At 39.6% G+C, this 15072-nt stretch overlaps 1 protein-coding gene across 1 annotated transcript; it reads left to right on the top strand.

Annotated features, from left to right (window-relative positions):
- The first annotated feature begins 3943 nt into the window (after positions 1-3943).
- Positions 3944-15072, top strand: LOC117537700 (guanine nucleotide-binding protein subunit alpha-11-like). Its single transcript, XM_034203019.1, has 7 exons — positions 3944-4133; positions 7453-7637; positions 8797-8951; positions 10462-10602; positions 11846-11975; positions 12908-13061; positions 14252-15072. Exons 1-7 carry the CDS (start codon positions 4016-4018, stop codon positions 14440-14442), a joined length of 1074 nt encoding a protein of 357 aa, XP_034058910.1. The 5' UTR covers positions 3944-4015; the 3' UTR covers positions 14443-15072.

Raw genomic sequence — 15072 nt, 5'->3', positions numbered from 1 at the left:
CACACAGCTGGGAGACCATAGTCTGTCTCATAACTGGAAGTGTTTGTCAGTATATCTGAAATGACTAGGTTAGCTACGTTAGCTAGCTAGCTTACAGCAGATCTGCAGTAACACCAGAAGGAGTCATGTGATCACATTGTTAAAATAAGACCATACAACATTTTAGGGAAGTTTCCAACGACAGAGACAGTTGTTCAGCTTTATAATCCTGAAATGTTTAGTGTCCCCTGGTCTCCCAGCTGTGTGCGTCACTCTTTAGTGTCCCCTGGTCTCCCACCTGTGTGCGTCACTCTTTAGTGTCCCCTGGTCTCCCAGCTGTGTGCGTCACTCTTTAGTGTCCCCTGGTCTCCCAGCTGTGTGCGTCACTCTTTAGTGTCCCCTGGTCTCCCAGCTGTGTGCGTCCTCTTTAGTGTCACCCTGGTCCCAGCTGTGTACGTCACTCTTTAGTGTCCCCTGGTCTCCACTGTGTACATCACTCTTTAGTGTCCCCTGGTCTCCCAGCTGTGTAGCGTCACTCTTTAGTGTCCCCTGGTCTCCCAGCTGTGTGCGTCACTCTTTAGTGTCCCCTGGTCTCCCAGCTGTGTACGTCACTCTTTAGTGTCCCCTGGTCTCCCACCTGTGTACATCACTCTTTGGTGTCCCCTGGTCTCCCACCTGTGTACGTCACTCTTAGTGTCCCCTGGTCTCCCACCTGTGTGCGTCACTCTTTAGTGTCCCCTGGTCTCCCACCTGTGTGCGTCACTCTTTAGTGTCCCCTGGTTCCGTTGTGTTTTGAGCTTCTTGCAGTGTTTGGTTTATGCATCTTTTAGGAAACGCTGCACATGTTTCCACAACTTGCTGAAGATGTTTCTTCATGTGTTTTTGTTTCTGAAGCTGCAGCAGGTTTGGACCTGTAGGCCACCATACCAATGACACACGTTATTGCATTGCTATTTGTTCTGATATTATGTTGTGTACTTCACTTTGTTGGGTCTCTTCATTTCCAATGATGGCATTAATCTTAAACCACTTTTTAGAGCAGCTTAGTGTTAACATATTTAAATGTGATTTAACACACAAGTTTTTATTTTGTTGAAACTTGAGAATCCAGTGTTTCAGGTACTAATGATTGTTTTTATTGCCATAGAATCATCACTTAAATGAACTTGCCCTAGTATTTATCTGTATGCATTTTGTAAATATCACACGGTACATTAATGGTGCACATTTTCACCTTTACTCGCATCAAGGTCAGTGTTAACATGCTGAAAGAGAGAACTGTTATGTTCAATACTATCTGATGCATTCATCTTTTGCTTTTCAAAGGTACCAAATGCATGAACAAAAAGCTAATAAGAGAGTTTCCACTGCACTAAAGTTTACATAACTCTTCAGTTAGAAATAATAACTGCCTAATTTGGTATGATTTCAGGTTTTTCTGTCGCTTATCGCATTCTTAGTGCATGTATTTGATGCGATTGGATAAATAAACACACATTTGCTGCTCAGTTTTTCATTCTCCGTCTGTGTTTACAGCCCAGCTCTAGCACACTGTGGGTTTAGCTTTGGAGTGTTTGTCTTTTGGCGGCTCTCCGCTGGCTCATCTGGAGCTCTGCTGTTCTCCAAATCTCCTCTGTGGGAAATCCATCTGGCTTCTGTTGAGGTCCATAGCTTCAGCAGTAAAAACAACTTTTTTGAGGACCAGTGGCGAGCCGTCAGGGCCCTCTAGGCCTAAGATATTCTACAAAATAATATTTAAAAACATTTTAAAAAATCGTGTATTTTTAAAAAATATTTTTTAAATTATATTTTACATTAGTTTTACCAAAATAACTTGATTTAATTGTATTTAGAATAACATTTCCAAAGAAATCAATTGAATGTGAAGGGTTAAATGAAAGAAGCTCCTTGAGCCGTCTCTGCGAGTTACTGTGAAGACGGGAGCTGATTGGACGTCCAGCTATGAATTCACAGAGGGGCTATAGTAACTGAACGAGAGAGTAATGTCAATACAGTACAATTGACCAATCATATCTTCCCTATAAATGGGTGTGTTTTATTATTGCGGACTTTATGACAATTTCGCCCGCTGTGAAGCTTTTCTTGTTTCCATAGCAGCAACAACTTCCTGTCGACAGCGTAAACTCGCCTTCAAAATAAAAGCATGCCAAATTACACTTAAGACATACAACTGCAACGAAAGTAACAAACACAATGCAATATCCTCTTCACTTTCATAGAACACAGATAGGGTTATCTACAGGTGTTGTTCTGTGTGGTAGAGGGTCGCTGTCATTGATGCGTTTTGCACCCCGGGCCGTTGATTTGATATTCCGCTGAAGTATACGCTGTGACGTAATAACTCTTTTTTTTTTCTTTTTATTTTTGACGGGGCGTCAGAGGGCCTAGGTATAAAAGTCACGGCTCGCCACTGTTGAGGACAAACACCGAATGTAATGTGGCAGCAGCACACGACAAGTTGTGTGTGTCAGTCATTGCTAGATGTGCTCCTAGAGTGACTACTGTAGTGTAAGGTAGTATAGAAACATGCTTCTACGTGTTTACTAACAAAAGATACCCAATTATGATTTTTGTTCGGGTATTACCTCTCCTGAAGTGTGTTATATAGGTTTTTGTGAATGTAAATGGTCTGCAAAGGCCTCCATTGGACTCCTTTGTTTACTTCGGAACATAGTGACATTATTATGTAACATTCTGTGCTTTTATTGGCTAGTGCTCCAATACATTGTACGTGATAGGCTAAGGGGCGGGACGGGTGAAAAGAGGTGCTGCAGCAGTATGCGAAAAATATTTGAACATTATAGCATGGAGACATGTCCCAGTAGAGACACTACATACTGATATACACCTGAACATCAGCAGGAGAGGACTCTTTAAAGTAGAGACACTACATACTGATATACACCTGAACATCAGCAGGAGAGGACTCTTTAAAGTAGAGACACTTCATACTGATATACACTTGAACATCAGCAGGAGAGGACTCTTTAAAGTAGAGACACTTCATACTGATATACACCTGAACATCAGCAGGATAGGACTCTTTAAAGTAGAGACACTTCATACTGATATACACCTAACATCAGCAGGAGAGGACTCTTTATAGTAGAGACACTACATACTGATATACACCTAACATCAGCAGGAGAGGACTCTTTAAAGTAGAGACACTACATACTGATATACACCTGAACATCAGCAGTAGAGGACTCTTTAAAGTAGAGACACTTCATACTGATATACACCTGAACATCAGAAGGAGAGGACTCTTTAAAGTAGAGACACTTCATACTGATATACACCAGTAAATGAGCCGCTTTAAATAACAGTAAAATACAGCAGAAGCTAAAAAATGCTGTCCCACTTCTTTCAAACTTCCATGTTTTTACACAGGATTTTAGGTTTTTGAAGTTTCAAGCCTGGCACATTTATAACTGTACACAGACTCTTGTGGTCCATTTTCTATGTCTGATTGTTTCTATGAAATCGTTTTCTTCGCAGAGTTAATGACTACAAAACAGGCAGGATAATTTTTCCTACTCCTTTGCCAAGTTTTGACAGGTGAAATGTACTTTGGAGGAACCTAACTTCAGTTTAATGATAGTGTTTATGAGTCACAGTAGAAGAACAGGTTAGTGACAGGGACTCTTTAAAATGATTTGATATGCTCATGGCAGTATTGACCTGTAGTACGGAAAGCCAACAGTGCCATAAACTCCACTTTTTCAATTTATTTGTATACTTTATAGAGAAAAACTTGCATATTATGGCACTGCTGGCTTTCCATATAGTTCTGTCCACATTTACATAACTTTCAGCTCGGTTCCTGTCCGCCCATCCTCAGGAATGTGGAATGCACCTGAACTGGATCCGGTACGAGGAAGAATGCCTGCGGAAAGTCGCCAATCCACCTGTTGTGGGACAGAAGCCTTTCCCCCGAAACTAAAATCATTTCCCAATCCTCTTCCTCTCTGCTCCCTGTCAGCTGTGGTGCAGTTTGTGGACTTTTACAACAATGGAGTGCTGCCTGTCTGAGGAGGAGACGCAGAACCTCAGGGTGCACAAAGAAATAGAGAGGCAACTTCGACAAGATAAACATAAGTCTCACAATGAGGTGAAGCTGCTGCTTTTGGGTGAGTTTCTTAAAGAACTTCCAACACGTTTTACACTGCCACTAACATTAATGGGAACTAATTAACTACCAGTCATCTTCTGAGACACGTAAACTAAAATATTCCCTTGAAATATGGATATTTCCATTTAAGCAGAGGTGGCAAAATTACACACTCTCTTTACTTAAGTAGTACTGATACTTGTGTAAAAAAAGACTTTGGTAAAAGTAGAAGTACTGATTCAACTTTTTACTTAAGTAAAAGTACATTCTCTGAAATGTACTAAAAGTTAAGTTACTTTTAAACTGGCTGTTTTTGTGCAACGCTAACTGAACCTTACATCATAATATCATATTAATATAAGTGAAAAGGAGGTTCATTTCATATTTACGTCCCACCTCTGCATTTCAATGTTGCCTATAAAGTGACTTTAAAAGTGTCATGTGTTACCACATGGTTACAGCTCAGGTGAATTCAATGTTTTAACCACAACAGTTTTGTTGCTTGGCAAAACTGAAAAAAAACGCCTTTACTCAAACATGTATTTTCTTTGTAATGTTACTAGCTAAACTAAAATGTTCCTGTAAAAGGAGAACATCGTGTTGTGACAATTGTAGCACTGTCATTTTTAGATATTATTATTTTAATTATAAGAATTGTGGCTGCATTGTCTAGCCTGCTGTTTGAGTGCTTAAAGCTACATTTTAACATCAGCAAGCTAACATGCTAACAATGACTATGCTAACATGCTGTTTAACAGGTAACATAATAACATGTTCAGAACGTGGCACTGAAAGGGGGATGGCGGTAAATGTTTGGCTAGTTCTGTTGTTGCATTGCATTTGCTCTATTTGGCCAAATGTGTCAATAAAGTATCTCTCTCTCTCTCTCTCTCTCTCTACCCATATATCTATCCATCCGTCTCTCTCTCTCTCTCTCTCTCTCTCTCCATATATCTATCCATCCGTCTATCTATCTATCTATCTATCTCTCTCTCTCTCTCTCTCTCTCTCTCTCTACCCATATATCTACCTATCTATCCATCCGTCTATCTATCTATCTATCTATCTATCTATCTATCTCTCTCTCTCTCTCTCTCTCTCTCTCTCTCTGTCTATCTATCTATCTATCTAAATATGGTGCACATATAATAAAAACACCATCATAATATCTATATATTAACTGTTGTAAATATGCTGGTAACATTCTGCTTGTTGCCCTGTGCATTATCAGTAATGCACAGGGCAACAAGCAGAATGTTACATATTTACAACAGTTGTTTGTTTTTGGATCAGACAAGGAAGTTGACCACAGAAGGAAATTAAATGTTAAGCATCCATATGCAAGAACTACTCTTAAACAAATGTGTATTTCGGTAGTTGGTGTACAATTGTGGAATTCTCAACACAAGGATCTAAAGAATTGTATTTGTATTTTTCAGTTAAAGAAGTTGTATAAATGAAGAAAGATGGGACTATATGAAGCAGAATGTGAATAAGTCTGTGTACTCTGGTCCTTCATGTTTTTGAAGTCTTTGATGTGATGTCTCCTCAGTATTTGCGGGTCCCATTGTTATTGTTGTTATTGTTATTATTATTATTATCATCATGCGTCGCTTTCCACCTTCTTCTCCAGTAGGACTCAGATGAGGGTGTTGCACTTTTCTTTTCATGTGATGTTTTGGTGTTTTGTTTCTTTCCGTTAACCGTCGAGTGGGAAATAAGTATTTTTTGTGTGTTTCTCGTAGTATCCTAAGATACTGTTATGTTTGGCTGTGAAAAAAAAAAAGTATTATTATGAAGGGCAGACCATATATTTGTATTTATTTGTTTGTTTTAGAAAGGGCCAGGTCACATAAGATGTTATTCTTCTCCCTGCTCCTTTTCGCTCAATGGTAGAGTCATGTTTTGTGGCAATTATTGTACATTTGGTTTTGCGTACCATGAGCGGGACAAATAAAAATGAAATGAAATATATCTACGTCACATATTTTAAAGAAAATGAAGGATAATCAGATTTAACTTTGCTTGACAATCCATCTAAAAGTTGTTGCAACAAAAACAGAAGTATGTCCTCATGATCTAAAAGTGGTGGACTGACCTCAGACTGTATCATTAAACTGCAAGTCATTGTTGGCTTGAGCTGACAAATACAAAAGTATCTGGATCAATAGATAGCAGGCTTTGAATGAATTGTTGTTGTTGTTTTGAAGTAGTTATCGGTTCCTTCTGCATTCCTCACATAGCCGTAAAGGGTCATGCTCGGTCAACCCTAACCCATGCATGCAACTTTTTAGCATTTGTCTGATTCGTCTACATGCATTGAGATAATATAAGAGGTACTTTATTGTTCCCAATTTGGGAAATGTTTGCGTTGCAGCAGCATAAAAAAAAAAAAACTAGGCATTGCATAAATGTAAGAGTAGAAATAAACAATACTAAAATAAAAAAAATGGTATTAAAGCAGCATTAAAAAGTAGAAAATATACAGTCGGCTGTGAAGATAAAACAATCTATAAACTGACAATAAAACACTATTGAAGGGAACATGCATATGCAAAATACATATAGGTTAGAAATGCTCAGTGCAGGACATTAAAAGATAATCATTTCATTGGACAGCTACGATGATCAGTATACAGCCGTCTTATTAAATCAAGCTTCACAGACGGCCTGATTTTTAACTATCAAAACAGCCACTTTGGTTATGTTGAAAACAATGCATTACACATGAATGACTGTTTAAAGGTCAGCGCTCTTTTAAACTTCAGCTCAAGTTTGGAGGTTGGATTTCCGCCGCTAAAGGTCTAATGGTTAACGTTTTGAGGCATTTTGTTGGCTTAGCTGACTCTTATCCAGAGGAATTACATAGTGGCTGATTAACTTGCACGGATCAAACCCAACCCAAGTGTTCCTTTTTATTCATTGATGTTGCATGTCTTGTCTCTTTTATGTAGGTTTTTATCGTTTGTATGATTTGCCATGGATGTAAGTGCATTTAAATGACACCTATTTGCTCTTATATCCAAGTGAGTAATCAGATTAGCTTTGGAGTGTTTTATAGAAACAAATGAAAGGTTGGCAGATGCACACACTTGAAGTATAAATGCACCCACTCACCTCTATAGCCTCGGGGGTAAATATATACCTCTGAAACATGAACATCTAAAAGTATTCTTCTATTGTTAATTAAATAACTTGTTGTTTTTGTTTGCCGAAATCCTGTTGAGCTACAGCTGATTGATGTTTGGCTGATTTTATTTGTAAGTGTTTGTCCTATTTCTGGCGTCGCTTTGATCTGATTCCATTTCTCATCCATCTCGTTCATCTCATTTGCCTAGGGACTGGTGAAAGTGGGAAGAGCACTTTCATCAAACAGATGAGGATCCTTCATGGCGCTGGATACAGTGAAGCTGACAGGAAAGGCTTCACTCGCCTCGTGCATCAGAACATCATCACGGCCGTCAAGGCGCTGATCAGCGCCATGAAGACGCTGCAGATCGACTACGACGACAACCAGAACATTGTGAGAAACTGCTGGGTTTAAAGGTCCCCGATCAAACTGTTTCTCATCAATATATCACAGGTCTCAGATATATACAGAGCATGTCTCTGATTGGCTGAAACACCAAACAGATCATTGCAGCATTACCCATAATCCCCTCTGTTTCAGCCCTGTTTCCAAAGTGCAGATTCTCTGTCTGTTACTTTAGATGAAAACAAGGAGCCCCTCCCCACGCCCCTCTGAGAGAGATTTGGTTACAAAGAACTCAATGGTGCTCTAGGAGGAGATTCAGGTGATAAGGGGGGGGGGGGGGGGGGGTTACCTTGGTTGTTGATTGGCTAATGGTTTATAGAAATGGATTAGGAGAAAAAGAGAGAGAATCTTTGTTCCTGAAACTTTCAGGGTCTCTTTCCACAGAGGGGACACATGTTGATGTAGAAGAGACATGAAGAAGAGGGGACACATGTTGATGTAGAAGAGACATGAAGAAGAGGGGACACATGTTGATGTAGAAGAGACATGAAGAAGAGGGGACACATGTTGATGTAGAAGAGACATGAAGAAGAGGGGACACATGTTGATGTAGAAGAGACATGAAGAAGAGGGGACACATGTTGATGTAGAAGAGACATGAAGAAGAGGGGACACATGTTGATGTAGAAGAGACATGAAGAAGAGGGGACACATGTTGATGTAGAAGAGACATGAAGAAGAGGGGACACATGTTGATGTAGAAGAGACATAAAGAAGAGGGGACACATGTTGATGTAGAAGAGACATGAAGAAGTGGATTTTGCTTAATAGGGGACCTTTAAGTCCAGTTGTCCAAGAGAAGCTATCCGGTACTCGTCTATTAATAAGTCAGTTAAATGGTGTGTGTGTGTGTGTGTGTGTGTGTGTGTGTGTGTGTGTGTGTGTGTGTGTGTGTGTGTGTGTGTGTGTGTGTGTGTGTGTGTGTGTGTGTGTGTGTGTGTCTGTGTGTGTGTGTGTGTGTGTGTGTGTGTGTGTGTGTGTGTGTGTGTGTGTGTGTGTGTGTGTGTGTGTGTGTGTGTGTGTGTGTGTGTGTGTGTGTGTGTGTGTGTGTGTGTGTGTGTGTGTGTGTGTGTGTGTGTGTGTGTGTGTGTGTGTGTGTGTGTGTGTGTGTGTGTGTGTGTGTGTGTGTGTGTCCTCTCTCTCTCAGAGCCATGCACAGAAGCTGAGCCAGGTGGAGGACGACCAGGTTCTCACTTTGGAGGCTTGGCAGACGGAGGCCGTTAAGAGCGTGTGGAGCGACCGAGGTGTTCAGAGGTGCTACGACCGCCGGAGGGAGTTCCAGTTATCAGACTCTGCCAAATAGTAAGACCTTAATATACTTAGAGATGGCAAAAGTACACACATCCTTTCCTCAAGTAGAAGTACAGATACTCATGTTTAAAAATACTCTGGTAGAAGTACTGACTAAACTTCTTTACTCAAGTAAAAGTAAAGAAGTAGGCAGGCAGCATCTATTGTTTTTCCAACACAGTTTAGATTTGACCGCGGCAACTACGTCATGACGAAAGCATTGACGCAGCGTCAGAGCATCACTTTTGGTGTTTTAAACCCACGAAATATGAATTTGACAGCTCCAGTCGCTCCGTAGAGTATCTTCATGGTCATTTGTCATCGATCAGAGCTGAGTAAATGTTCATTCATCTTTAAATTATTCACCATGAATGTTAAGAAGAAATTCTCGCAAACAATCTGTAGCCTTATAGCTTGTTTGTTTAGATTGTCTTTCCAACTACTTTTTGATTATCGTAAATATTCTGCTTGCCCTACACCTACGCTGTTTCTACAGCATAGCTTGCACTGATGGCAATGCCATTAGCTGCTTATTAAGGTTAATGAATCGATCAAATTCATCGACTTAGATTAGACATGATATTACTTGAGTGTTGTTAACATGGGGATGTCAACGTTCTCTTTATACATCCATTAAGCCAGTGGTTCCCAACGATCGCAGGGGGGGGGGCGCCAGGCCGCAGATTATTTGAGGCCAAATATCATATTTTATTTTTTTTACATATAATTGTAACGCAATACATGATTGTCACTAAAAGCCTTGTCTCTACATTACAATCAAATATAAAAAATAATTGATAAATTAATTTTAATAAAAATTCAAGTTAGTATTAAAGGCATAAAAAGACAGAAATGTATAATTCTTTCTATAGAAATGTTTCTTCTGCTCGTAAAGTGTCCAAACCGGGCTTGTCTGGATAAGCGCATTTTTAAAACACAGTCATTGTCCATGCCGGTTTCAGTTGGATTATTTGTCAGTTGCTCCGATCAGATTGGTCTCCTCCATTTTGTAGATTATTTACGACTTTTGAATCCACATAAACACATCGGCAAAATCCGGCTTACTTTGAGCATGTGTTTTAGACAGTTTAATCCCTTTGTGAATTGTTTCCACTTGTGCCGTCCTTTAATTTCTTCATACAGCGGGAATCCAAATGAATTAATCCTGAGTCCAATAACCATCAAAGTCACTCCAATAGTGCTCCTTAATTACGCTTTCGTCCTCCTTTAACAAAATACTTCACATTCATCCAGTTTGTGACAGTAGTTGTAGCATTTTGAGACTTTTAAACTTTAATTACCCCGCCCCCCCTTGTGTGTGTGTTTGGGGTGGGGGGCGCAACTTCCGACAGGAGTCATTTGGGGGGGCTCTTGGGAAAAAAGGTTGGGAACCCCTGCATTAAGCAGTCTCATGGAGCTCCATCGATGCAGTAGTGGCCGTTCTTACATCTAAAGTGGGAAAAAGCATAGACGTATCCAAGCAGGATGTTAAGTGTGAATGCTTTGTTTTTTCACTCCTCAGTTACCTGACCGACTTGGACAGAATCACAACCCGGTCGTTTATCCCCGATGTTCAGGACATCTTGAGGGTCAGGGTCCCCACCACCGGCATCATCGAATACCCCTTCGACATTTCACATCAGTTCAATAAGATCATCTTCAGGTAGGCTATCGTTACCCCATTACCATGAACTATGCATGTGGCCTAAAATCAGTTTGTCTTGTAACTCCTTATTTCAAATGTTTCTTTTCTACATGGAGAGCTTGGGGCTGGGAAGCAGTGTCAGACTCGCAGTAAAAAAATCCACTGGACATTTCGATTGATTGCTCTTGAACGTTTATTGCCAGAAAACAAAAACTAAATACGAAAACAATATCACTTTGTAACTTAAACTTTAGCAGCAGATCCTAATAACCAGTTTGAATGAGACTAAGGCTGCGGTCAATGACAGTCAATGACAGATGGTGAATTTGTTTTAATTCTCTGTCTAAAGAAACACACAAATAATTGCATCCCAAGTTTCTGACAATGTTTTTCTCTCAAGGAACTGGTGCAACATTTTGGAGCTACAACACATTAAGACAAAGACAAAGCTTTTCCAAGTATTGTAGGAGAAAATACCACCGTCATGTCTTTCATGCTCTGGTGCTTTTATGACTTCTTAACATGTGGGTTCATTGATCATTACGTTAGGTAGTTCTATTCAGTGCTTCTCAAAGTGTGGTCCGCGGACCACTGGTGGTCCGTGAGCGCCCCCTAGTGGTCCACGAGTCTATTGGTAACATTTCACATTTGAAATAAATAAATAAATTTAAGTTTTCCGCATTCTCGCGGGAATATCTCCGCAATGGAGCGCGCTAAAGTTTCAATTTCGATTGCATGATATAGCCCAGCGCAACACCTTCATCCCACTTGCTGCCACTTGTTTGTACCATTTTCAGGCGATTTGTAATCTGTTCTAGAAAAACGATGTGATTTTGGATATTTGTGGAGTTAGGTGGTCCGCGAGTGTTTTTTTATTGGTTAAGTGGACCTTGGTATGAAAAAGTTTGAGAAACACTGATCTATGTGGATGTCTTATTGTTTTGTCAAGCACTTTGTCTGTGAAAAGCGCTTTATAAATAAACTTTACTTACGGGTTAACTATGAAATCAGCAGGTCGATTAGCATATTTTAGCATGCTAAAAGCTAATAGCTCACTTATAAGCACATTCCATTTATCACATGACATAATAATTAGTGTGCGTTTAGTTTTTTGTTGTTTCTAGTATTTATGCTGAGCCAATCTACAGCTTCATATTAAGCATCCATCTCTTGGCAAAAGCCAAATGGGCATCTCAACTTAGAGAACTATTCCTTTAATAATCTTTCATTATTTTAATATTTGACTGTGTGTCTCTTTCAGGATGGTGGATGTGGGGGGGCAGCGTTCTGAGAGGAGGAAGTGGATCCACTGCTTTGAAAACGTCAAGACCATCATCTTCCTGGCGGCGCTCAGCGAGTACGATCAGGTCCTTTTCGAGAGCGAGAACGATGTAAGTTTACTTTCTTCTGCCACAGCGACATTTTATTTAAAGGTCACCTATTGTGCAAAATCCTCTTCTTCATGTCTCTTCTACATCAACATGTGTCCCCTCTTCTTCATGTCTCTTCTACATCAACATGTGTCCCCTCTTCTTCATGTCTCTTCTACATCAACATGTGTCCCTTCTTCTTCATGTCTCTTCTACATCAACATGTGTCCCCTCTTCTTCATGTCTCTTCTACATCAACATGTGTCCCCTCTTCTTCATGTCTCTTCTACATCAACATGTGTCCCCTCTTCTTCATGTCTCTTCTACATCAACATGTGTCCCCTCTTCTTCATGTCTCTTCTACATCAACATGTGTCCCCTCTTCTTCATGTCTCTTCTACATCAATATGTGTCCCCTCTTCTTCATGTCTCTTCTACATCAACATGTGTCCCCTCTGTGGAAAGAGACCCTGAAAGTTTCAGGAACAAAGATTCTCTCTCTTTTTGATCCATTTCTATAAAAACCTGTCTGAAAATGAGCTGATCAGATTTTGGTCACTTTATGATGTCATAACGATGTGTTGTCTTGTGTAACCATTAGCCAATCAGCAACCAAGGTACCCCCCTCCCCTTATCACCTGAATCTCCTCCTAGAGCTCCATTGAGTTCTTTGTAACCAAATGTCTCTCAGAGGGGCGTGGGGAGGGGCTCCTTATTTTCATCTAAAGTAACAGACAGAGAAGCAGCACTTTGGAAACAGGGCTGAAACAGAGGGGATTATGGGTAATGCTGCAATGATCTGTTTGGTGTTTCAGCCAATCAGAGACATGTTCTGTATATATCTGAGACCTGTGATATATTGATGAGAAACAGTATAATAGAGGACCTTTTAATATATCTTTAAAAAACCTTATATCAGTCTTTTTGACTTTTCTCCCATCTTTTTTCTTCAGAATCGACTGCAAGAAAGCCTCGCCTTGTTCAAGACCATCCTCTCCTACTCCTTTTTCCAGGAGTCCTCCACCATCCTCTTCCTGAACAAAAAGGACCTGCTGGAGGAGAAGATCTTACGCTCTCATTTGGCGACATACTTCCCGGCCTTCAAAGGTGAAGCATGCTCTTCTCTGTGAATAAAATCCCTTTTTACTATTTAATGCTCCATATTAACTCAACATTTCAGAGGGAAATTGCGTACTTTTGACTTCATTTCAAACATCTAACTGCCTTCAAAACCTGTAGTTTGAAAACATATAACGTTCTTTTATATACTCTGCTTTGTTATAAATAAAACTGCCAAACTGCATATTTAGTTGCAACTAAAATGATTTGTTGATTTACCGCCTCGCTGCATATTGCTCTTTTTCTTTTCTTTCCTGGCACAAATATAAAAATAAATACTCCTAAAGTATTCCACGGGGTTTTCTGATGAATGAAATGTTTGATGTTCACAGCTGTCGTTAAATTAACCACCGACTGCTTTCTGCAGATTGATATGACAGCACATAGTCCCTTTATCCTCATCAGCAACGGTCTGTTCTCCTTAGCAACGGTCTGTTCTCCTTAGTAACGGTCTGTTCTCCTTAGCAACGGTCTGTTCTCCTTAGCAACGGTCTGTTATGACAATAATAATAATAATACATGAGACTTGTATAGCGCTTTTCAGGAAACTCAAAGACGCTTAGTATTTATATATATAGTTGTTATCCTTAGTAACGGTCTGTTCTCCTTAGCAACGGTCTGTTCTCTTAGCAACGGTCTGTTAGCAAAAACGAACAGACCTCTGGAATGACCAAATTCTAACAGTATAATGGAAAATGGCCCAAACCTGAAACTTGTGCTTGTCTTATATTGTACTTCATATATATATATATATATATATATATATATATATATATATGTGTGTGTGTTAATAATCCCACTTTTCATAATAAATTCAGTCAATCTTTGTTGATGAAAAAGCACAATAATTTATTTACATAACAAGCTCGAAATAGACCCTTCATATTTCCCCTTTTCATGAGCAATCTGAGGCTTCTGTTTTGAACGAGCTGCCTACGAAATAAATGAAAACTGATGGAGAGCTGTGATATACGTATTTGATTGAATCTGCTAACTCGTAATTTAATTTAGGAAGCAATATGCTTCACCACTAGTGAGGTCCAGCCCTTCGTATGTTTTTCTATATGTGACCCTCAGTGAGAACAGTTTGGACTCCCCTGCTTTAAAATGTCTATCTGGTGGGAGACGTGAGTGATGGGTCATCTCTCAGAATGTAATGTCCTCTCTTTCCTCCACAGGTCCTCAGGGAGATGCCAAAGCAGCACAAGAGTTCATCTTGCAAATGTACGTGCAGAACCACAGCGACCATCCCAAAAGTCTCTACAAACACTTCACCTGTGCCACGGACACCAAGAACATCAAGATCGTCTTCAGCTCGGTCAAAGACACAATCTTCCAGGAGAACATTGACATATTTAACCTGGAATAAGGCGGGGTGCAGACAGGAAGAAGAAGGAGCCTTCGGTCACATGTCGTAAAATGTTATGGACTTTTTTTTAATCTCTTGTCGGCTGCAGTGTGTTCAAAGACATCAGAGGTAGGCAGCCGTTCCAGGTAAGAGACTGGAAATGTGTATTGTTATCATATTTAAGAAAACCCCCTGAAAACAAGTGCCGGACCTTAGGGTTTGTTCGGGTGGTTTTTATTTATTCCCTTCTAATTTTAAATGTATTTGTTTTCTCTTAGGATTACCTTTAATTACTTATCTTTAAAAACCTTTAATGTTTTGCTAATGTAAAGCAACTTTAGCTACCCAGAGTGCTATACAAATGTTATGTATGATTATTATGATTATTATGAAATATAATGCAATAATTAAATAAGAATTATTTAATTTACATTAATATGATTTAATGTAATGATAATAATAATAATAATATAAGAAGTAGTCGCCCCTTAAACAATAACTTTTTGTTGTGATGAATGTAAATTATAGCACAGTTAGCTCGCTGCTGCACCACCTTCTTGATACAGCTGTATATAAACATCTTGTTTAATTTTGGAAATTATTACATCTATTTTTACTCCAATAAATATTGACTTTTGGACTTTAAAACGC

The sequence above is a fragment of the Gymnodraco acuticeps genome, unplaced genomic scaffold (genome assembly GCF_902827175.1).
Source record: "Gymnodraco acuticeps unplaced genomic scaffold, fGymAcu1.1, whole genome shotgun sequence".
In the NCBI taxonomy this organism is placed as follows: domain Eukaryota; kingdom Metazoa; phylum Chordata; class Actinopteri; order Perciformes; family Bathydraconidae; genus Gymnodraco; species Gymnodraco acuticeps.
The sequence above is the reverse complement of the archived record's forward strand: the minus strand, read 5'-3'. Positions and strand labels throughout refer to the sequence as shown.